The sequence below is a fragment of the Silurus aristotelis genome, assembly GCF_946808225.1.
Source record: "Silurus aristotelis genome assembly, chromosome: 10".
Taxonomy (NCBI): Eukaryota; Metazoa; Chordata; class Actinopteri; order Siluriformes; family Siluridae; genus Silurus; species Silurus aristotelis.
In genome coordinates, this window is record NC_139583.1 from 6,915,852 (window position 1) to 6,939,291 (window position 23,440).

The following is a 23,440-nucleotide window of genomic DNA, read 5'->3' on the forward strand; positions in this document are numbered from 1 at the left end:
ATTCTCCTACTGATATACCCCATGTCCCTCCTTTGCACATGTTCACACCATCTCAATCTCACCTCCCTCACCTTGTCTCCAAAACGTCCTACATGCGCTGTCCCTCTAATAAACTCATTTCTAATCCTGTCCATCGTCGTAACTCCCAACGAAAACCTCAACATCTTCAGCTCTGCTAGCTCCAGCTCCACCTCGTGTCTTTTACTCAATGCCACTGTTTCTAAACCATACATCACAGGTCTCACCACAGTCCTATAAACTTTCCCTTTCACTCTTGCAGTGATCTATCACAAATCACTCCTGCCACTCTTCTCCACCTGCTCCCTTCTCTCACCACAAATCACAATATTATCCGCAAACATCATGGTCCATGGAGACTTCTGTGATGAAGAGATAATCAGTGTTATTCACTATACCAGGTCATAATGTTATGCCTGATTGGTGTATATGCTAAGGGTTTCCATGGGATATGTTCTACAATTAAAGCAAACCCAGGTGGCAAAAGTTTGGAAACTCCTAATGGAAATGGTCATTAGAGAGAAAACACAATTTCTTATTAATATTTCTTAAAAAGTTTTAAATGCAGGCCACTTAAGAGTCCTTATATACAAGTTCCTTTTTTGCATTATTATGCTGAAACATGTCATATGTCTTGGCCAGGCATGTTCTTTCCAGTGAAGAAAAATTATATAAACACATTCTGGATGGCTCTTGTTGATGCAGTACGTGTCTTGTTGCTGTGCCCAGTCTTGCCATGGTTTATGACCCGTGACATGAAACTTCACTTCAGCTTAGTAACAGAGTTTGGCTGTTCCTCACCTACATATGAAACCTACAAATGAAGTTGATGATCATTAGCACCTGCTTGTTATAATAACCTGCTTCATTACTCATACACCTGCCTCCACCACAAAATATTTATTCTGTTTGCTTACCTTGCATTTTTATATTAATAAAACAAGCAAAAATAATATAAATATAATATATAATATAAATATATATGTGTGTGTATAAATAAATAAATATATATATATATATATATATATATATATATATATATATACACACACACACACACACACACACACACACACACACACACACACACACACAGGTGCATCTCAATAAATAAGAATACGGTATCATTAAAAAGTTGATGTTGGCCTATATATATTTAAAATATTTTTTTTGCCAGCATATCAGCATAATATGAGCAGTTGTCTAAAAAAAATAAAAATACAGATTATTTTCTTACCAAAGCATATCCTTAACACTTAAACAATCATACACCACAACCACAAAGCACTGGATTTTTCATACATGTGGTTTTATTGGGTTAACCCAATTATTGCTTTAGGGTACGCTCTAAAACAAACTGAAAAAAAATGACAAGTGATATAAAATTGAAAAGATTTAATTTTATAGTAAATATTTATGCCTTCAAACAGGCTCAGTCCTACAGCTCAAAGTCCCCAAATGTTCTTTTGCATGCTATACCATTCCACTCCACTGCAGAGATGAATACACAACCTTTTCTCCTACTTCCTCTTCCTCACTGGTGTCCTGTGGTGAGCAAAGTAACACTGTTTTCTTTACATTGGATCCAAGCCTTGCTATAGCAAGAACATCACAAACCGGTAGCTTTTCATCCATAGGCAAACACAGGGCAATGAAGTGGGCGTGAAAGCGGAGAGGATCACCTGAAAAAGTAGAAGAGTAGAAGTAGAAGAATTCATTAATAAATTAATTAAAGAAATGGTTAGCAACAATCAGTTTTTTTTACAGTAAGAGTGTAGCGGAGGTGAAAAGAGTTTCTGATAGGGTGATGATCGGGAAGCTGGAAGTTGATGGGGTGATGATAAATGGCATCAGTGCTTATGCTCCACAAGTGGGCTGTGAGATGGGAGAAGGAAAAATTCTGGAGTGAGTTAGATGGAGTGGTAGAAGGTGTACCTAGGAATAAAAGATGGTGATTGGGGCAGACTTTAATGGGCATGTAGATGAAGGGAACAGAGGTGATGAGGAGGTGATGGGTGGGTATGGTCTTAAGGAAAGCAATGTGGAAGGGCAGATGGTGGTAGCATTTGCTAAAAGGATGGGAATCACAGTGGTAAATACATATTTAAAGACGGAGGAGGATCATAGAGTGACGTATAAGAGTGGAGGAAAGTGCACACAGGTGAAGGAGATTGGAAACTAAGATGTTGGCAGGGGACAGTGTCGCTAGACAGCATCTGATGGTGGTCTGTAGGATGGTTTTGGGGGTGAAGAAGATTAGAAGGAGAGTGAAGACTGAAATAGAAGAAGATGGTGGAAACTAAAGGAGAAAGACTGTAGTGTGAGATTCAAGGAAGAATTCAGACAGGGGCTCTGTGGTGGTGAAGAGGTGCTGAATGATTGGGCAACTATAGTTGCATTGTGTGTTTGTGGATTTAGAGAAAGCGTATGACAGGGTGCAGAGAGAGGAATTGTGGTATTGTATGAGGAAGTCAGGTGTGGCAGAAAAGTATGTGAGGGTGGTGCAGGACATGTATGAGAACAGTGTGACAGCAGTGAAGTGTGCAGTAGGAACGACAGACTGGTTCAAGGTGGAGGTTGGACTGCATCAAGGATCGGCTCTGAGCTCTTTCCTGTTTGCAGTGATGATAGACAGGTTGACGGACGAGGTCAGACAGGAGTCTTAATGGACTATGATGTTTGCGGATGATATTGTGATTGGTGGTGAGAGTAGTGAGCAGGTTGAGAAGAGCTTGGAGAGGTGGAGGTACGTGCTGAGAGAAAGGGGAATGAAAGTCAGTAGGAGTTAGACAGAGTACATGTGTGTGAATGGAAGGGAGGGCAGTGGAGTTGTGTGGTTGCAGGGAGAAGAGGTGGAGAAGGTTGAGGAGTTCAGGTACCTGGGGTCAATAGTGCAAAGTAATGGAGAGTGTGTTAAAGAAGTGAAGAAAAGTGTGCAGGCAGGGTGGAGAATAGTGAGAGCAGGAGTGACAGTGGTTATAAGACTGTGATGTTTAGAGACAGTGGCATTGAGTAAAAGACAGGAGATGGAGCTGGAGGTAGCAGAGCTGAAGATGTTGAGCTTTTAGTTTGGAGTGACGAAGATGGAAAGGATTAGAAACAAGTTTATTAGAGGGACAGCACATGTAGGACGTTTTGGAGACAAGGTAAGGGAGGTGAGATTGAGATGGTTTGGACATTTGCAGAAGAGCGACATGGGGTATATAGGAGAATACTGAGGATGGAGCCACCAGGAAGGAGGAAAAATATAAGTCCAAGAAGCAGGTTTATGGATGTGGTGAGGGACGACATGCAGGTAGTTGGTTTGAAAGAGGCAGATGTAGAGGACAGGGTGGTATGGAGATGGATGATCTGCTGTGGCGCCCCCTAATGGGAGCAGCCAAAAGAAGAACAACAACATCATTCAATTGACAATTCACTGAGGAATGTCACTGAGGAAACAAAAAAATTAGGTGAAACTTTATCTATTCATACTGATCTCACCTGGATAGACCAGATAATCTCCTCCAAACTTCCCTGCTGCAGTTAGGTAGAAGCCTTTACTCCTAAGATCCTTATAAACCTGGAACCTCGTCTCTGAGCGCTTGTCTCTAAGTCTTGGCCAATCGGCAGCCAAAAAAGCATGTTCCTCAGGACAGTGACTGAAGCCGGCCCGAGCAGTGCAGAGTTGGACTGCCATGGCAGAACGAGGAAATAAGAAGCTCTTTTCCAAAGATTCAAGTCGCTCTCTTACCGCCTGCTCTGCTCCTGCATTACCCTTGTGATCTTAATCAGAAAACACAAGAAAACGTGAGTATATATTTTATATTTTATTTTTTTTTGTTGCCTATTCTGTGAATGAAAAGCTCAGGCTCACAGTATTCACCATTCAGAGTGAATGCACCAATGTTATGTTTAGGTATTTATATTGTTTAATATTTTTAATCAAGGGTTAATCACCATTCTGTTTCTCATTTATTACTCTTTGTAGTACAGCCTTCTTGTCCTCCAGGGCAAGCGAACATTGCTCCACATAACTCCGCTCAATTCTGGTGTGGTACAACTTAACTGCATCTGAACGACTCTCTTTATGTTCAGAGAGCTGTGGAAATAAGAAAACAACACAATAGGAATACACGATTAATAGGTTTAAAATATCTCACAATGGTACAATTAATAATCTCTTCCATTCACAGTTTCAGGACTGAAAAAATGTATTATTTAAAAGGAGAAAGTGAACAACCACCAGGACTTTTGCATGTGTCTGTGTGTGTTTCCTCTGGGTTCCTCGATTTGCTCCCTACTCATACATTGGTGGATTTGTGTTTAAATATTTTTCATTACGTGTAAATCATTGTGTGAATATGTCATCAGAATCCTTTTTCTGTAACTGATGCTACATACCTACAATTTACAAAACTGCATCAGGCTGTAAGGACACATTGCTGCTACCCTAGCAATCATTTTCAGTCTTCTGCCCATGTATACTGTATGTGTATTTATTTCCACTGTTGTGTATTTGTTGTTTTTGGTTTTAATAGTTTTTAATGGTTACCTCTTTATGTTTTAAAGCAGTTGCCTTTCCAGTCTCCTCCAGCAGCCTGGCCTCTTCCTGGAGAATTTCTAGAGGTCTTCCCTGTCTGACATTTTGCCTTGGCTGTCTTGCCAGAGACCCCACAAGAGACCCGATCACCCCAACTTCTTCTCGACACTTCTTGATTTCAGCCACCCTCCACAGCAAAGGCGTAGATCCACACATGCTTATGGTTACAGTCTGATTCTCAACCTTTTCTCCATCACTTTTCACCATCACAACCTCACTGCTTTCCAGAAATTTCTCATCAGCCTCGGTGCTTCCCTCTGTATTCCAATCCATGGCTTCAACTATAATTAAACCTGTGCATATGAACTGTATAGATGTGCTTTCCGCATATAGGGATTATATAATGGGTCATCATGTTATAATACTTGAATGGCTGTGTTTTGGGTTTGACCACATGGTGAGCACGTGTAGTAGTTGTTCAACTAAACCTAACGCTTTAACATTTCAGTCTACTGGAAAACAAGTAAGGATGCATGCATTTTTAAAATATAAATCTGATCTCTTTCATTGTTATTCTCCACCAAACTACAAACTACACACTTTAATTCAAACCTTCGCTCGAGCCGACACCACTAGCGATTCATTTCCGCGTTAGTGTATATCACGTGACCCGCTTTTATCCAATGAGCGTCTAGAAAATGAGGAACTAGCGAGGAGACTTTTGTGTGCCGGAAATAAAAGTCCGCGAGTTCTCGATTAGCGAATAATTCTAAAGTTACTGTAAAGAAAAATTGTAAAGTTTACATGTTAATAATATGGCGAAATTTGCCAGTTAATACATTTAAATAATATTTTAAGCAATTTGCAACTACAAAAATTCACCCACCATTGACCACATAGTCTTCAGTTCAAAGTTTCTCAGCTTTGCTCATGGGGTACAACATGTCCTACACATTTTTGTGTTTTCCCTGCTCCTAACACAGCCAAATCAATTAATCAACTAATTGACAGCACTTCCTAACTAGACATGGTAAAAGAGGAATGACACAAACATGTGCAGGACACCAGGGGTACTCCAGGAGCAAGGCTGGGAACCTGTGGTCTAAAAATTTACCCTGAGAATATAACTTATAATCCATTGATCATATAATGTATAATAGTATTAGTTCTGTGGTCACAGTGGATTCAAAGGTTATTGAAAGCAGGAATAAGCCCTAAAGGGGAGGCCATGAGATGACAATGCTAAACTATTGTGCACCACACACACACACAGGAACAATTTTGAATAGCTGCATTACTTTTGGAAGGTTTAAACCAACAGAAGAAGAAAATGCTCAATTCAGTATCTCAGGATCCACACTAGGAAAGCTTCAGCTGTAAGGCAGCAATACAGCCTGCTGCTCCACTGTGTACCTTTCTTACTAGAATAAAGAAATTAGATCAGTCCCCACAGAGAATGTACAACGGTCAGGCATAACATTGACATTATGCCTAATATTGTGTTGGCTTCCCTATTGCTGCCAAAACATTCCTGACCCGTCGAGCATTACAGCATTAATTTCATCAATTTAAGCTACAGTAACTCGTCTGTTGAATTAGACCACACGGGCCAGCGTTCGCTCCTCATGTGCATCAATTAGCCGTGGCAAAATGTTCACTTGCTACCTAATATATCCCACCCAGGTGCCATGATGAAGAGATAATCAGTGTTATTCACTTCACCTGTCATAATGTTATAATGTGATATAAACTGTGCTGCCTGATTGGTGTATATAAACACTATTTAACATTTTAATTGTAGAACATACAAATGTTTGTATTGTCTCATACTTTACACACACAACTGCATGCACGGTAATGAACTCATGCATTACCGTGCATGCAGTTGTGTGTGTAAAGTATGAGTGGGTAATTCTTCTGCCTGGTGTCCAGTCTTGCCAGCACAGTATTTTTTTTGTGCTAACTAAATCAGCTTAGAATTCACATTTACAATCCCTTTTGCCAATTAGCATTAATCATTGTGCTACTCTCTACACCACATTTTAAGTTTAAATAAAGTACAAATACAAATTTGTACAAAATTGTAGCTTTACTGTTTAACAATACTAGATCTAATAGTTGACCTGCATATTACTATGTTTATGACATCATATATGGGAGTGTTCAGGCCACGTTATATAATCAGACGTTTCTGTGATTGGTTAGTGTATGTCCAGTAATGTGTTTATGGGAGTTAATAAGGATTAGAGAACCCTGAAGCTAGGTCAGTCATACGAGCATCTGCAGCATGGCCGTAAGGGATTACCATTACTTAGTTCACACACATACATGAAACCTGTTCACATGTTACTTGTGTGGATGAGGCCAAAGACAGGTAAGGAATTGTTCTGATTATTGAGTTTAAATGTGATTTTTATGAATAAGAATTTCTCAACATTTTGAATATCCATTTTCTGCTAAATGCAACTAACATTAAACTTGCATTTGGTGTCTGCATTTGGTGTGAATAGTTTTACTTAGTTTCTATTTGTATGTCTTTTCCTGTTCGTAAAAATTAAACCATTTCCTGTTTTCTCTTTATCACCTAGCAATGCTAAAAACTAGTTATTACTCCTCAGATGCAAGCATACAACCAAGAACCCACCAAACTACCTCACTTATCAAGCCTGTAGTTTAATTTGCTAATTAGCAGCATTTGATCTCCATCCTCTCTCCTGTCCATTGTCCACAACCTGTCTCCGGTATGACCTCGCTGATTCCAGTTCCAAAGCCCTCATATTCCCAGGCCAGGGAAGCCCTGGTAAAAGCCATTCCCCCAAAGGTCATCTGTTTGCTGGCCTGTGGGGGAAGAGATTGCCGCTATGAGGGCCCAGTGTGCTGGGGACCAAGCCAACAGGCCATTAAGGGTTTATTCTCTAGCTGGTGAGGCTCCTTTCTCACATTGTCTAATATGTATATGTATATGTATTGCCCAGTGTTCCATTTAACAGAAGTGACTGTATAAATGTTGCAGGTCAAATGAAAATGTGGACCTGTGCTGGATTCAATCCTAATTATTGCTAAAATGTAATTATGATGGATCTATAAACAACTTTTTTGAAATGATCCAACTTAATGTATTAAATTAAGTTAGTAAAATATTTTACACTAAATATTTGTTTGTTTGTGGGTTGGTTGGTTGGTTCAAAGGATGACTGATGACATCATTGCCATGGCAAGGCCATCTACCAATCTCATTAAAACATACAACATAATAGACCAACTTAAAAGGTAAGTGTTTTAAACCAGTGCAATAATATGCTTTTTTACAATAACAATACTGACACTCAGTATAGCACCAGAATATCCCATAACAAAATAGTATGGCCTTGGCATCATCTGTCATTAATAACAGTGTAAGTAAAAAGTAAACATAATTTCTGTTGATTGTTGATAGGACAATAGGCTTGAATAGTTCTTCATATATGTTTTAGTTCATGTCAATAGACCTGTAAACAGAATTTAACTGCAGCTAATTTTGTCACCAAGTTGCTTAAAAAAATAGTCAATTTGCTAAATTTCCAACCTGCTTTACAGGTAAATGTTAATTATAAGCATAATACAACTTTAAAATACAACTTCATTATTTAAATATACTGTATATATGTTAATTAAAGTAATCAGTTAATGAATAAATGCTAATGCAAGAAAAAGTGACCACTGATCTGTTGGGATTAAATGCAAATGCTAATATCTAGGTAAACAATAAATGAGCACATGCCTGTGTGCATGATTGCCTGTGTATCTACAGGTTGAACATTAAATCCATCATTAATATGCAGCTGCCAGGCGAGCACGCTCACTGCGGTCCTGAACTGGATCCTGACAGCGGCTTCACATACTCACCTCAGATCTTTATGGAGAATCAGAGTCAGTTCATTATACACATACTGATTTTAAATGAAAGCAGATATGCAGTGCTTTGTGTGATCCTCTAAATTTTTGTTCAGTTTACTTCTATAACTTTGGCATGGCTGATTTTGGCGTGTCGTGTCTAGAGGGGATTCTAGATGCAGTAAAGGTTTTGGCCTTCTCTGTGCAAGAAGGTAAAGTGGCTGTACACTGTCATGCTGGACTGGGCAGAACAGGCAAGCTTTAAGATTACATATTAATCTCAAACATGTCTATACAGGCCTTTTAAGTTTTAACCAGATAACCAATGAAATATCAAGAACTAACCAAAATGAATAACTCACTATGTATATATAAGCATTAGTAAACATTCATTAGTTTATCTATAATTTCTAACATGTGGTTGCAACATTACAGGAGTGCTGATTGCATGCTACTTGATCTACACATTAAGGATCAGTGCTAGTGAGGCTGTGCACTATGTACGGATAAAGAGGCCTTGCTCTATTCAGACTCGTGCACAGATCAGCCTGGTGTTTGACTTTGAGAGGCTCATGGGCTCCCAGCTAGTGCAGTACCCAATGCTGAACATGCACCATGATGCACCATTCAGTATGAGGCAGTATCTTCAACGCCAGGCCACACTTTTACATGGTGAAGAGGCCCGTTCTCTCTCACACACACCAAAGATCTTGCATTTTCTCTGCAGCCTCCTGACGGCCCTCGCCCAGGGAGCACCCATTCCTTCAGATGTTCAACAGGAATTAGAGAAAAAGACAGGCAATTTGGTTTTACAGCAAGCTGTGAGGAATGTTTTGGTACTACAGAGGTATTTGCCTGTCCTGGTGGATAGGGAAGGCTCTTGTGAGTCTGTCTCGTCCTGGGATGAGCCGTTTGGATTTTTAGAAAGGAAGAGGGAAATGCTTTTGAATAAGCGAAGTTACAGTGAATCCGACCTCAGCAAAATCTCTCTGAACAAGGTGAGAACAAATGATTAATGTAATTCCATTGTGTTGCATAACCTTATATATTTTATAAACGAATAAATGAATCCAAAATCAGTGCTAGATTTAGTTTCACAGATTTTCTTGACCCAGAGTCTAAACACTATTCCAGGCTCTACACTTTTCAATACCTGTGATTTGTCTTGCTTTTCTCCAGGATATGAAGTTCATTCACAATTCCATACTGTTTGGGAATGGTGGTAAAGTCAATAATGGATTTTTGAGTCAGTTAAAAAAGGATAAATTAACAAATCCGGCCTCCAATGTCTTGATAAATGAGTCTAAATGTGAAACAGACAGGCTGATACACATAACGTCATCAAATCACCTCAGTAATTCCAATGCTGGGAAGAGGGCAAAATGCATGATGAAAACATCTCAGGGATTTCCAAAATTCAGCTCTAATATAGAGGTGAGTTTATTGCCATTCACTGAGAAACAGTTCTATACAAAATATTTATGATTCATTTAAAGAATTTAGCAACTCAACAAATGTAGGTTTCCCATTTGCTGTTACACAGTGGTCTCTTTTTTTATTTTTCATGTCCAAAGCTCTGTAAAAATAATAAGTATGGAAAAGTGTCATTAGCATCAAGAACTGTTGCCAAGGCGATGGCACAAAAGGAGCCAACAGACAGCAAAGTCTTGCAAAGAGTTGCACTAATACAGGTTAGACACCTTTAATGACAAGTCTTTCCCCAAAATAGCAAAGCTGCACACTGCTTCCAGTACACTCATTTGACACAAGCATGTAATATATGCACTGCAGAAAATTTTATATAAATGTGTTTGATATCTAAAACATTCTGGCTCAGATGTTGTAGTCTGTATGACTACAATACAATACTTTAATAGCTAATCTTTTGTGCAACTCTGGGCTATTATAGGCTTTTTAATTTAAACTATGGTCTTAGTTATAATAATATTCCCAAGTGCAAATGTATAATACTCCATGTACTGAGCTGTATAGAGGCTTTTCTTAATAACGTCTACACTGCACAGGAGGAATTAAACATCAGTGCTTATGGATGGGCTACACTAGCTATGGAAACAGACGCAAAAGTTCTGAGTGCTCTGATGTGGATCTGGTTGGAAAAGCTAAAGGTCAGGAACATAAATGCTAAAACATCTCCTTACAGTATCCCATTATATATAGCATAATTTGCATTGTCGAGCCACACATCTGAATTGAATGTGAGAACTGTCTGGTGTTGTAGCACAATGCTTCACCCAGTCACTGTAAATATTTTACATATTTACAATATAGTGCTGTGTCTTCACAGGATCCAGTCCTAAGTGCTGACGACATAAGTAAACTAACAAATCCCCCATGTCCAAATCCTCTAAAAACACTGCACAAGGTGACCTGAATAACATAAAAACACATCAATCTATTACTTTTTTGTATACAAAGGTTTAAATGTCAAATTCATGATACCATAGATCTAATTTAAACAGCTAACCTGAAGAATAAAGGAATTCTCAATTAGCAATTATGGCAACCAACTATCTTTATCTCTGTGTTTATATTTGTGCTATGTGTCTATGTACATTTAAGTTTCAGAGTAGCACTCTGTGCTGTTTGCTGAACTGTGTGGCTCAGGTGACGTTTCGGTGTCCACACCTTGAAAAGCCTGTCCTGCAGGAGCTTATCAAGGCACTGACCAGGGTAACCATCTGTATGTGTGAATAAATTTTTATCTTTATAAATATGTAAGCTCAGCTCATTGTGCATATGTGGGTTAGTGCCCCTTTTGTGGCTTTCATTTTATAAAATTTTATTTGATGTGATGTTCATTCTACAGAAAATGATAAAAAAAAAAAAAAAGTCATTCGTTTAAACATTTTTTACATACAATATTGGTTTATTTGTTCTGTCGTTTTTTTTCCTTCATACAGAACCTTACAGAAGAAACAGACAGTTATAACACCTTGCTGAAGGTTTTTGGGAGCAAAGTAAGAGAAATCCAGTATTTCTCACATTTCAACAAGACTGCAGGGATGTCAACAGTCGAAAAAATATCGTAGAAGTGCTGTGCCCAAAATGTATAAAAAATAAATGAATAAATACATTAAAATACAGTGTTTTTTGCCTCTATTGTAAACCGCAAACTATAAAGCAGGTCCTTGCAAGAACAGATATACATCAGTCTCTTGAAATGGCATATATGAATATACATTCCTTGTCATTTGGGTGGTACGATCAAGAGTACTGCTTTTGTATGTTTATTGTGTATCGTGTCTATGTATACTGTAGTATTACTCACAGCAGTCTTTAGATTTTAATTATACAAAAACAGTGCATAAAGACCAGATTGCAAAATTTGAATGGAGGCACTCAAGTGTCTTGTGTAGAGCCATGACTTCCTAAACCCCACTGAACACCTTTGGGATGAATTGGAACACCGACTACACCCCAGATCTCCTCACCCAACATCACTACCTAAATAATGCTCTTGTAACTGAATGATCACAAATCTACAAATGAATTTTTCAGAATCATGCGTGTCCACATACTTCATATATTTTATACACAGTACAAGTTATCAAAAATAAAATTGTCATACAGTTGACAAGCGAGGAAACAATAATTTATCATTTATATAATCTTTAAAATGACAGCTTCCACACAATTCACAATATCACAATATACTAAATCAATTCAATTAATTTTTTATTAGCACTTTTAACAATGGACAATGTACCAAAGCACATTTATAGAAATAAATAGATTATGAATATACATTCGATAATTTCACAAATCAGTTCCTATACGTTTATACTTAATGAGATGGTATGATGGGAACCAGAAGGAAACTCTGACTAAATAAAAATTTAGTCAGCCACCAATTGTGCAAGTTCTCCCACTTAAAAAGATGAGAGAAGCCTGTAATTTTCATCATAGGTACACTTCAACTATGAGAGACAAAATGAGAAAATAAATCCAAAAAAAATCACATTGTCTGATTTTTAAAGAATTTATTTGCAAATTATGGTGGAAAATAAGTATTTGGTCACCTACAAAAAAATTTAGATTTCTGGCCCTCACCAACCTGTAACTTCTTTGTTAAGAGGCTCCTCTGTCCTCCACTTGGTACCTGTATTAATGGCACCTGTTTGAACTCGTTATCAGTCCTGTCCACATTCTCAAATGGGCCAAACTACCAGCAACAATGTGTAAAAACCTTGTGGAGACTTACAGAAAACGTTTGATCTCCGTCATTGCCAACAAAGGGTATATAACAAAGTATTGAGATAAACTTTCGTTATTGACCAAATACTTATTTTCCACCATAATTTGCAAATAAATTCTTTAAAAATCAGACAATGTGATTTTCTGGATTTTTTCATTTTGTCTCTCATAGTTGAAGTGAACCTATGATGAAAATTACAGGCCTCTCTCATCCTTTTAAGTGGGAGAACTTCCACAATTGGTGGCTGGCTAAATACTGTTTTGCCCCACTATAGCTCTATCAATATTATGATCTGTTTACTGATTCACCATGTTAGTAGAAACTAGCTATTTAACAAAATGTCTTGAGTGCAATCAAGAACAATGTGTATAAAGTGAAGTATTTCATTTTATTTGTAAAATACGAAAAAAAAAAAAAAGGTCTGGCAGACAGTGATATGTCTGTTTCTACTAAGTTCCCATTTGAGTCTGGCTTCTTTATTATTATTCTTTAAGTTTTAGGGAGATTTGAGTATCAATGATTTTAAAGAAAAAATATTGATATTCATATTAACTGAAAATGACAAGTGCCACACAATACAGGATGATATCTCTGTGACCAGGTGTGTACAAGTAATGAAGCACATATGTAAATAAAAATATTTTATTTATAAATCATATTGGAAACAAGAAGCCAGGATTTGGGGCTAAATTTTCAGAGCAGGTAAGTGACGTATTTATCTGGTCAACATAAAAATCTGTCGGATATTCCAACACATTTGAAGACATTTGGTCCCCACACATACTCCCACACATTAGACTATTACACATGATTCTTGAAACCCTATAATTATTGTGTGTGTGTGTGTGTGTGTGTGTGTGTGTGTGTGTGTGTGTGTGTGTGTGTGTTGTCTTTAGCACCACTCACATCACTTTATTACCATAAACTGTTTACATGCCGTTTTTGCACATCTTTTCTGGATTGCTGCTATTTGCTCTTTGCACAACATTTTGTTTACATTTTTGTTACTGTTCACTTTACGTCTCTTTACAACAGGTTTACTGGCGGAGCTATTTTGTGTTTTGTGTTTGGTGTATTTGTCTTGCACTGTCTTGTGTTGTCTTTGCATTGTTTGCACCAGGTTGCACACATGCACTTTATGTGCCGAGGACACTAACTAGTCCTCAGCCCCGTGTTTTCTGTTTCTGTGATTGCTGCTGTATGCAGCACCAGGGTTCAGGAGGAATGTTGTTTCATTTCACTGTGTAATGCATCAGCTATATATGGTTGAAATGACAATAAACGCTTCTTGACTTGACTTGACTTGTATGCAGTATATACAGTACTGTGCGAAACTTTCGAAAAGTTTTAAACGTGTTAATAGTCTATTTTTCATCAATTACCAAAATGGAAAGTAAATGAACGATAGAGAAATTCTAATTTAATCAATATTTGGTGTGACCACCCTTTGCCTGCAAAACAGCATTAGTTATTCTAAATATATGTGCACACAGTTTTTGAGGGAACTCAGCAGGTAGGTTGTTTCAAAATATTTTGGAGAAATCGTCTCTTTATGTAATCCCAGACAGACTTAATGACGTTGAGATCTTTTGGGGCCAAAACAATTTTTTTGCAGGACTCCTGAAGATAGTTCTTAATGACTGGCTGTATGTTTGCAGTTGTTGTCCTTCTGCAGAATAAATTGGGGCTTCCTGATGGTATTATAAAATGGATAAATATCTGTCTGCATTTCTCAGAACTGAGGACACCATTAATCCTGAGCATTTGTAAAAAATGCATTTGTAGAAATGCAAGTAAGAAAGCATGTATGTGAGTAAGAGAATAGATCTGATTTATAAAACATATCTGAAAAAGAGCTGTTCAGCAGTGTTGCAGTATACAGTTTAGATGATATGAAACACTTCTGAGGAAATGATATCACGTATTGACCATGCAGGAGAGGAGAGGAGAGGAGAGGTGAAGCTGTTAACAAAGCGTGACATGTCCATTAGAATCCACGTCTCTGTAGCGACTCGTCGCCTTGGCCACGACGCAGTACACAGACGGAGAATCGCAGCGGCTCACAGTGCCTCGCGCGCTGCACGTGTGTCCCAGTGCCGATATTTGAACAGCCTCACGTCTCTCACGTCTTCTTTCCCTCACCGACAGGAAAGCACACCGTGAGTGTTTACTGCGTTCTCAGATTTTACACAGGGTTCTTTTATAGTCCAGGATTGCCACTAAAAGATATTGCGACAACTTGAAAGGTACACGAATACATACCTGCGTTATATTTAATATCCACACGTTAATTCAGGTTAAAGATAACATTTAATGTTGTTCCTGTTTCTCAATACTTATTACAATGCCAGGTATGACTTCATTAGCTCCTTGCTTTTGCTTTTGCTTTTCTCTTCCAACCTCGATGCATTTACCTTCACATTTGTTCTGAACCTGTAATGATGCACCCTCTTATTCTGATAAAAGTGTCAATAGAGGAGAGTAATAATATTTTATGGAATGCTTGTGTGATTTGTTGGTCTTCTGCAGAGTAGATATGGGAAGTCCTGATGTGTGGGTTGGTTCCTACAAGCCTCACAAGCCAAGAGGTCCTATTGCTGCTATGTACAGTGGTCCAGGGCCTAAGTATGCTCTACCAGGGTCTACAGGTAAATGAGCATTCAATCTAAATCAGAACAAAGGTTCCTCTAATTGCTTGAACACTTTCTGAAGAAAAGGTATACACCTGACTGGTTGTTTTCAATACACTTTAATGAGACCTATAAGATTTATATTTGAATCCCCATCATATATTTCACCTGAAAATATAGTTATATAATTACACTGCCAAACATTTACTGGATGAAGAATCATTTGTATACAATTTACAGCACGTAACTGTGATCCATAATCAAGCACTGTAATACATGTACAGATAACTCCTGTTATTTTTTTTTACAGTATTATATTATATCTTTTTTTCTAATATACTTTGCATTTTTTAAGTCATATAAATATAATTATAGTATAAAATAAAACATAATGTACTACATTTATTTATTTGGTTAATTCAAGATAAGCAGAATGTTTACCATGTGAGCTTTGCAATAAAACAAACAAACAAACAACAACAAATTATTTTTAATTACTAATAATAACACACATGTAAGATACAAAAGGTGTAAACTTTTTTTTTGTAATAAGCAATGGTACAGTTTACCTTTTTTTTTTTACCTTTTTTTTTTTTTTACCTTTTTTAAGTAACAATAATATTTCTGCATGTGCTTTTTGCGGGACAGGTCTAAATGACCATGACCCACAGAAATGGAAAGCTCCTGCATACAGTTTTGGAGTACGATATCGGCAACTCAATGAGAACTGCTCACCTGGACCTTGCTACCTCATACCCTCCAATATCACAAGAAATGGACGTGAGGGCAACCCTGTGTATTCGCTCTACAGTCGACCTAAAGACTCTCGGCTTTTTCAGACCCCAGGACCAGGTTGGAACACTGTCACTCACTCACTCACTCACACACACACACACACACACACACACACACACACACACACACACACACACACACACACACACACACACACACACACACACACACACAGGATCTTGTTATGCCTCATTTACCTCAGCATGCTCCTTCTGCACCCTGAAATATTTAAGTTTCTTGTCTATAGTATTGTTCCTTAAGAAGATTATTATTTTTTTTTTACATCATTTTTATTTGTTTTTTGCAGGGACTTATCAGCCTGAGAAAGCAACGATGAAAACGTTTTATTCTGCCCCTGCATACTCACTGTCTGCTAGGACCAAACTATTCCGCAATGACCAAACACCAGGTACGCACTACACCTCATGACACAGCAGATGCAGATTATAATCATCTAGCGTACAATGTTTTTTTTTTCTCCATTCAGGACCTGCTGCATATTTACTTCCCCCAGTGCTGGGGCAAAAATCAGTAAATAAAAGATCTGCCCCAAGCGTCTCCCTCAGTGGCCGCAGCCAAATAGGCAGCTTCGATGAAGACTTGAAAAAGGTAAGAAGAAAATAAAATTCATGCATATAAGGAGGAAGGTCTATAGGGTTATTTTTAATACTACTAGTAATGCTTCTCTTAGACTCCAGGACCTGGGACTTACCAGGTTGTGGAGACAAACCTGTACAGATTCAAATTCCCTCAGTACAGCATTACCGGCCGCAATGACTTACGTGGTGATGGATCCAAGAAGCCAGGGCCTGGAGCTCACTATCCTGAGCAGGTATGTCACATATTTTTCTTATTATTTGGTATCGTGAAGACTGGTCCCCAAACATACTTACAATTGACAATTACAAATGAGTCTTGAAACCCTATGATTATACTGTGTATATGTGTATATATCTTTGTAGGTGACCCTCACAAGAACCAAAGCTCCCAGCTTCACCTTTGGTGTTCGACACTCTGACTACATTGCGCCGCTGATTTCAGACATTGCTGATTAAGCATCACCCCACTCTTAAGTCTTAATAAAGACTGTAGCAACACTTTAAATATCCATTCATATCATAGTCTAATTTTAGCTGTTTTATGAGGGTGCTAGAGCTAAAATCTAATGATTTGCATCTTGCTGAACCAAACTAACAGTTTTGTTTATTTCTTGTTTTTAAATATGGTATGAATAGAATTCTAATGCTGCTCAGATTCGAACATTGCTACATACTGTCATTTTCTTAATCTTTAATTGTAATCAGTTTAATTTACAAACAGATTTGTAATTTGGAGTAGCAGTGGTGTTGCATAAAAATTTTATTCCCTACTAATTAAATTCAGTTAAATTTTATTTGTATAGCACTTTTAACAGTGGACAATGCACCAAAAGCAGATTTATGGAAATAAATAATTACGAATATACAGTAGCTAAAGTCATTAATCTGTCCCTATATGTTTATATGTAATTAGATTGTGTAGGTAGAGGAAGAAACCTTGAAATGAACCAGACTCTAAAGGAAACTCATCCTCATCTGCAGAACACTGATTTTCCATGTTCATTATAGTTCCATCATTTTTTATGAACTGTTCACCGATTCACCATGTTAGTAGAAATTGGCTATTTATAAAAGCACAAAATATAATGCATATAGAATGCAGTATTTCATTTTTATTCTTAAAATACAAAGGAAAAATGTATAGCTGATAAGACCTAAATATGTCTATTTCTATTAAATTCCCCTTTGAGTCTATCTGTTTCCTCTCAAAGATTATTTTCATCCTGGTGAAATTGTTCTTACTATAGTCATCTCTGGTTGTTCATTATGGATCTAAAGCTACATCTAGATTTCTGTAAAACTGCTTTTTATCTAAGTCTACTATTAATATACGATACTTGGAAGGTGTGTGTGTGTGTGTGTGTGTGTGTGTGTGGGGGGGGATATAAATTGAAGCCAATCAGATGTCTTTCTGATGGTATTGTGATGGTATTTCATGATGGAAACGTAAGTATTGGTCTGTATTTCTCAGCATTGAGGACACTATTAATCCGGAGCATTTGCAGAAATGCAGCCCCAAACTTGCAAGGAACCTCCACCATGCTTCATTGTCACCTGCAGACACTCATTAACAACTCTTCAGACCGTCGTGGAATACAACTTGCCTCCTAGAGCCAAATAATTTAGATTTTGACTGATCACTGTGTGTGTGTGTGTGTGTGTGTGTGTGTGTGTGTGCGTGTGTGTGTTTGTGAGTAAGTAAGAAATTATTTATAAAAACATATTAAACCGGAGTTGTCCAGCAGTGTTCAAATTAAATGAAACACTGCAAACAGGTTACAATGTATTGACCAGATCCACGTGGATTTGACGACGCGTTGCCATAGCGACGGCGCCTATACAAAGGCAGACAGACGCGTGTATATGGTGCGCGGCGCTGCACGTGGCTGCCAGTGTCGTAATCGCGAGTTGTGACCGTTATATTTAATAAAGTCCTTTCGCGTTTCTAAGACATTTGTTCACTTACGACAGGAAAAAAAAAAACGTGATCCATTACACCGATCTCAGATTTTACACTCAGACTTACAGGTTGAACTCACGTCAGTCATCTGTAAATAGTCTAAACATATTCTTGCTTTGTTTTATTGTCCAGGACTGTAAGTGAAGATCATTCCGACTACTTGAAAGATACAAGAAGACATATATAACAGAGTTATATTTATCTTCTACACGTTAATTCAGGTTCTCTTCTCTTCTCTTCTCTTCTCTTCTCTTCTCTTCTCTTCTCTTCTCTTCTCTTCTCTTCTCTTCTCTTCTCTTCTCTTCTCAGCTCCTTGCTTTTCTTTTCCAACCTCAATGCAATCACCTTCACATTTGAGGGCATTATTCTTATTCTGACAAAAATTCAGAAGATTTGTTTTAGGATGCCTGTCTGATTTGTTGGTCTTCTGCAGAACAGAAATGGACAATTCTGGAGTATGGGTTGGTGCCTGGAGGCCTCACAGGCCTAAAGGTCCTATTGCCGCAATGTACAAGAGTCCTGGGCCCAAGTATGCTCTCCCAGCATGTATAGGTAAAGAAGCATACAATACAAATCAAGAAGGAAGGGTCCTGGACTCTCTAGTTGTACACTCCAGTACACTTTTATTGGATTTACATCCGATTCACCCTTTGCATCTTTCACATGGGAATGTGTATAATAGTGTAGCTTGAAAAAAAGATATAAGGTACATAAATGAATGGTAATTACACATAAAAAAAAAAGAAAAATACTGGCAGAAGAGTCTTCTTGTTCTTTCGGCTGCTCCTGTTAGGGGTCGCCACAGCGGATTAACCTGTCTCCATACCCCCTCTGTCCTCCACATCTGCCTCTTTCAAACCTGCATGTCTTCCCTTACCACATCCATAAACCTTTACCTTCATTTACAGTAAACCATAATTAGAGTAAAGACCTTTAAAGATAACTCCTGATATTTTTTTACAGTATCATACTATATTTAATATATATATTTTTCTAATATACTGTACATTTTAATTATAAAATAAAACAAAATAATGCATTTACTAAATTTGGCTGATTCAACAGAAGCAGAACATGCAACATGGAAGCTTTAATAAAAACATTATTATTATTATTATTATTATTATAATTATAAAATAAATCATTATCAATATTATTATAATTATTATTATTATTGTTGTTGTTGTTGTTGTTGCCATGGGACAGTTTAAGTACCCTTTTAAGGTATATTAGGTAACAAAGTTATTTATGCATGTGTTTTTTGCTGAACAGGTTCAAATGACCATGACCCACGGAAATGGAAAGCTCCTGCATACAGTTTTGGAGTACGACATCAGGAACCCATCGAGACCTGCTCCCCCGGGCCTTGCTACCTCATACCCTCCAATATCACAAAGACTGGACGTAATGGCTCCCCTGCATTTTCAATATATGGCCGAGCCAAAGACCCTGAGGCCTTTAAGACCCCAGGACCAGGTGAGAACGCTCTCTCTTTCTCTCTCTATCTCTCTCTCTTTCAGACACACACACACACACACACACACACACACACACACACACACACACACACACACACACACACACACACACACACTTCAGGGCCGTGGCAGCAGTGGGCCGGGGTGAATTTGCATCTTGCCCACCCAATCAAAGTTCGATTGTATTATTTTAGCCAAAAGGAAGAACAACACGAAAAATACCAGCATGGTTTCTAACTTCTAATTGGGTGGGCAGCCTACAGCCAGCCTAAGCCCTGGCCCAGCAGCACAGAATACTTTTTCATCCTTACTTCACGCTCATTTCTAGTGATGGGAAGAGCGGATCATTTGAGTAACTTGGATCTTTGAATCTCGTTCATCAAAATATACTAATCTTTTTTTAGTCATTTAGTTCATTTCGTTTCTTAAATCGCCTCCATATCGTCAATGGGAGTCACGTGACAAAAGGACGAACGACTTGGACCAGAGGACTCATGAGATGAACTACTCGATTCTGTTTCCTGTGTATTGGACGGTATAGCGCGTCTGGGAGTCACGTGATAAAAGAACGAACGACACTGACTAGAAGAGTGTAGAGAGGTAAACTACTCAATTCCTCATTTCCTGTACATAACCTATGGAGATTTTGCGATGCTTTGCTCGTGGGCGTCCATGAGAAAATAAACAAATGACTCTTTCACTACCCATCACTATTTCACAAGCCCTGCTCCTCCTCTGTCCTCAACAAGTACCCCAAAGCAGCCACATCCCCGCTAATATTGGTTAATTACCCAGAGTGGCTTTCTGTGATGTATGCTGTTCATTTCATACTTCCTGGTACATAACTGGAGTACTTTGTACTTTGGATGCATGCAAAAACTTTAGACATGATTACATTTGTAAATATTAGTTTAGAAATATTAGAAATGGATTAGGTGTTTAGGGCCACTACCACTGATTTCCCACCTATTGTTTGTACCAGCCCACCCTAATATTATTGTCTAGAACCGGCCCTGACACACTTAAATAAAATATAACGTTGTTCACAGAAGAATCTTAAAATGTGTACATGATATAGATTTTTTTTATTATTCTTGCAGGGACTTATGAACCAGAGAAAGCAGCTCTGAAAACGCTTCCTTCTGCCCCTGCATTCACAATGTCTCCTAGGACAAAAATTATCCGCAGTGACCAAACACCAGGTACGCCCTGCTTCTCAGAATGACACAGCAGGTGCAGATTATTATGCTCTGGATACATGGGTTCAGGTTTTTTTCTCTGCTCAGGGCCTGCTGCATATTCACTTCCCCCAGTGGTGGGTCCAAATGCAGTAAATGTAAAATCTGGTCCGAGCTTCTCCTTCGGTGACCGCACCAAAGTAGGCAGCTTCCTTGAAGACTTGCAAAAGGTAACAATAAAAGAATAAACACATAAAAACCATGAGAAGAAGGAAGTCTATGAAGTTATTTTGATGATGATACATTTCTATGCTTCTCTTAGACTCCAGGTCCTGGAACTTACAAAGTTGTGGACACAAACATTTACAAATTAAAGTCCCCGCAGTTCAGCATGTCTGGCCGCAATGAATTACCTGGTGATAGAAGCCAGAATCCAGGGCCCGGAGCTCACTATCCTGAGCAGGTATGTCACGGATTTCTCTTATTATTTAGTCAAAAGAAATATCGGTCAGATATTCCTAATAATGTGAGAGAAAGGCCACCAAACCTACTCACACACAATAGACAATTACATACAGTATGAGTTATAATGTGTAAATGTGTATATGTATGTATATATCTTTGTAGGTGACCTTCACAAGACCTAAAGCTCCCAGTTTCACCTTTGGTGTTCGCCACTCTGAGTACCTTGCCCCACTGATTTTGGAAGTTGTTGATGATTAAGCGCCACGTCAGACCTTAAGTCTTAATCAAGACTGCAGCAGGAACTCATAGAAGAAATCATCGAAGCAACACTTTAAATAAGCCTTGTTAGACCAACTACAAGTTAATCGCCAACTAGATTACAGTGATCTAAGCCACACATCATGGTCCAAATTTAGCTGTTTTATGTGGGAGCTAGACATAAAATCCAATTTTTCCAAACAAAATGAACATTATGGTCTAGGTCTTGTTCTTAAAAACAGTAAGAATTGAAATGTAATGATTGCTAGATTTCAAACACCCTAACCCATATTGTCATTTAAATCTTGCAAGGTGTAAATAGTCAACATTATGAACAGATTGATAAAGTAGTGGAGTAGCAGTGTTGTTGCCTACAACATTTAATTTCCTAAACATATATTATATATTCTACATCCCAACAGAGCATGTGAACATATGTAAGCTATGTAAATAATGACGGTCACAGTGATGTGAACCATGACCTAATTTACCTGTAGAAACACAAGGATTCTTCTTCTTCTTTTGGCTTCTCCCATTAGGGGTTGCCACAGCGGATCATCCGTCTTCATACCCCCCTGTCCTCTACATCTGCCTCTGTCACACCAACTACCTGCATGTCTTCCCTCACCACATCTATAAACCTCCTCCTTGGTCTTCCTCTTTTCCTCCTTCCTGGTGGTTCCATCCTCAGCATTCTCCTACTGATATACCCCAATGTCCCTCCTCTGCACATGTCCAAACCATCTCAATCTCGCCTCCCTCACCTTGTCTCCAAAACGTCCTACATGCGCTTTCCCTCTACTAAACTCGTTTCTAATCCTGTCCATGCTCTTCACTCCCAACGAAAACCTCAACATCTTCAGCTCTGCTACCTCCAGCTCCACATCCTGTCTTTTACTCAATGCCACTGTCTCTAAACCATACAACATCTCAGGTCTCAACACAGACCTATAAACTTTCCCTTTCACAAATACTCTTCTATCACAAATCACTCCTGCTATCTCTTTTCTCCACCCACTCCACCCTGCCTGCACTCTTTTCTTCACTTCTATAACACACTCTCCATTTGCACTATTGACTCCAGGTACCTGAACTCCTCCACCTTCTCCACCTCTTTTCCCTGCAACCGCACCACTCCACTGCCCTCTCCTTTTATTCACACACATGTACTCTGTCTTACTACTACTTTAATTCCTCTTCTCTCCAGCAAGTACCTCTACCTCTCCAGGCTCTTCTCAACCTGCTCCCTACTCTCACCACAAATCACAATATCATCTGCAGGAACACAAGGATTATTGAATGTTAATAGCTCCCTCTTGTGGAGAAAAGTTGGGAATGTTGTGTGAATGTGTGTGCATGGCATCCCATTCAGGGTATACTGTGTTCCCAATCCAGAACAGGATTTAGTGTTTACTGACAATGATTGAAAGAAAGAATAAATTTTTTGG

At 38.4% G+C, this 23,440-nt stretch overlaps 3 protein-coding genes across 8 annotated transcripts; 2 read left to right on the forward strand and 1 right to left on the reverse strand.

Annotated features, from left to right (window-relative positions):
- Positions 1–1,306: 1,306 nt before the first annotated feature.
- On the reverse strand, positions 1,307–6,924 carry tsen34 (TSEN34 tRNA splicing endonuclease subunit). 2 transcript variants are annotated; one of them, XM_083551721.1, is made up of 5 exons: positions 6,602–6,924; positions 4,553–6,570; positions 3,958–4,099; positions 3,502–3,783; positions 1,307–3,384 (listed from the first exon to the last, which is right to left on the reverse strand). In XM_083551721.1, exons 2-5 carry the CDS (start codon positions 4,871–4,873, stop codon positions 3,083–3,085), a joined length of 1,047 nt encoding a protein of 348 aa, XP_083407847.1. In that variant the 5' UTR covers positions 4,874–6,570; positions 6,602–6,924; the 3' UTR covers positions 1,307–3,082. The 2 variants fall into 2 exon arrangements, with proteins under 2 accessions (XP_083407847.1, XP_083407848.1); XM_083551722.1 differs by lacking the exon at positions 6,602–6,924 and having other exon boundaries at positions 1,307–1,700; positions 4,553–5,243.
- LOC310731825 (protein tyrosine phosphatase domain-containing protein 1) lies at positions 6,851–11,517 on the forward strand. Of its 5 annotated transcripts, XM_083551716.1 has the most exons (12): positions 6,851–6,914; positions 7,129–7,462; positions 7,730–7,810; positions 8,331–8,449; positions 8,530–8,667; positions 8,849–9,411; positions 9,593–9,847; positions 9,988–10,104; positions 10,438–10,539; positions 10,719–10,796; positions 10,994–11,104; positions 11,335–11,517. In XM_083551716.1, exons 2-12 carry the CDS (start codon positions 7,284–7,286, stop codon positions 11,461–11,463), a joined length of 1,872 nt encoding a protein of 623 aa, XP_083407842.1. In that variant the 5' UTR covers positions 6,851–6,914; positions 7,129–7,283; the 3' UTR covers positions 11,464–11,517. The 5 variants fall into 5 exon arrangements, with proteins under 5 accessions (XP_083407842.1, XP_083407844.1, XP_083407843.1 ...); XM_083551718.1 differs by lacking the exon at positions 6,851–6,914 and having other exon boundaries at positions 6,983–7,462; positions 10,994–11,114; XM_083551717.1 differs by lacking the exon at positions 6,851–6,914 and having other exon boundaries at positions 6,984–7,462; positions 8,530–8,625.
- A 3,075-nt stretch (positions 11,518–14,592) lies between these two features.
- Positions 14,593–22,836, forward strand: cimap1b (ciliary microtubule associated protein 1B). Its single transcript, XM_083553303.1, has 14 exons — positions 14,593–14,788; positions 15,159–15,277; positions 15,908–16,111; positions 16,362–16,463; positions 16,542–16,663; positions 16,746–16,886; positions 17,017–17,100; positions 18,804–18,834; positions 19,052–19,165; positions 19,886–20,089; positions 21,192–21,293; positions 21,378–21,499; positions 21,592–21,732; positions 21,897–22,836. Exons 1-14 carry the CDS (start codon positions 14,610–14,612, stop codon positions 21,990–21,992), a joined length of 1,761 nt encoding a protein of 586 aa, XP_083409429.1. The 5' UTR covers positions 14,593–14,609; the 3' UTR covers positions 21,993–22,836.
- Positions 22,837–23,440: the final 604 nt, after the last annotated feature.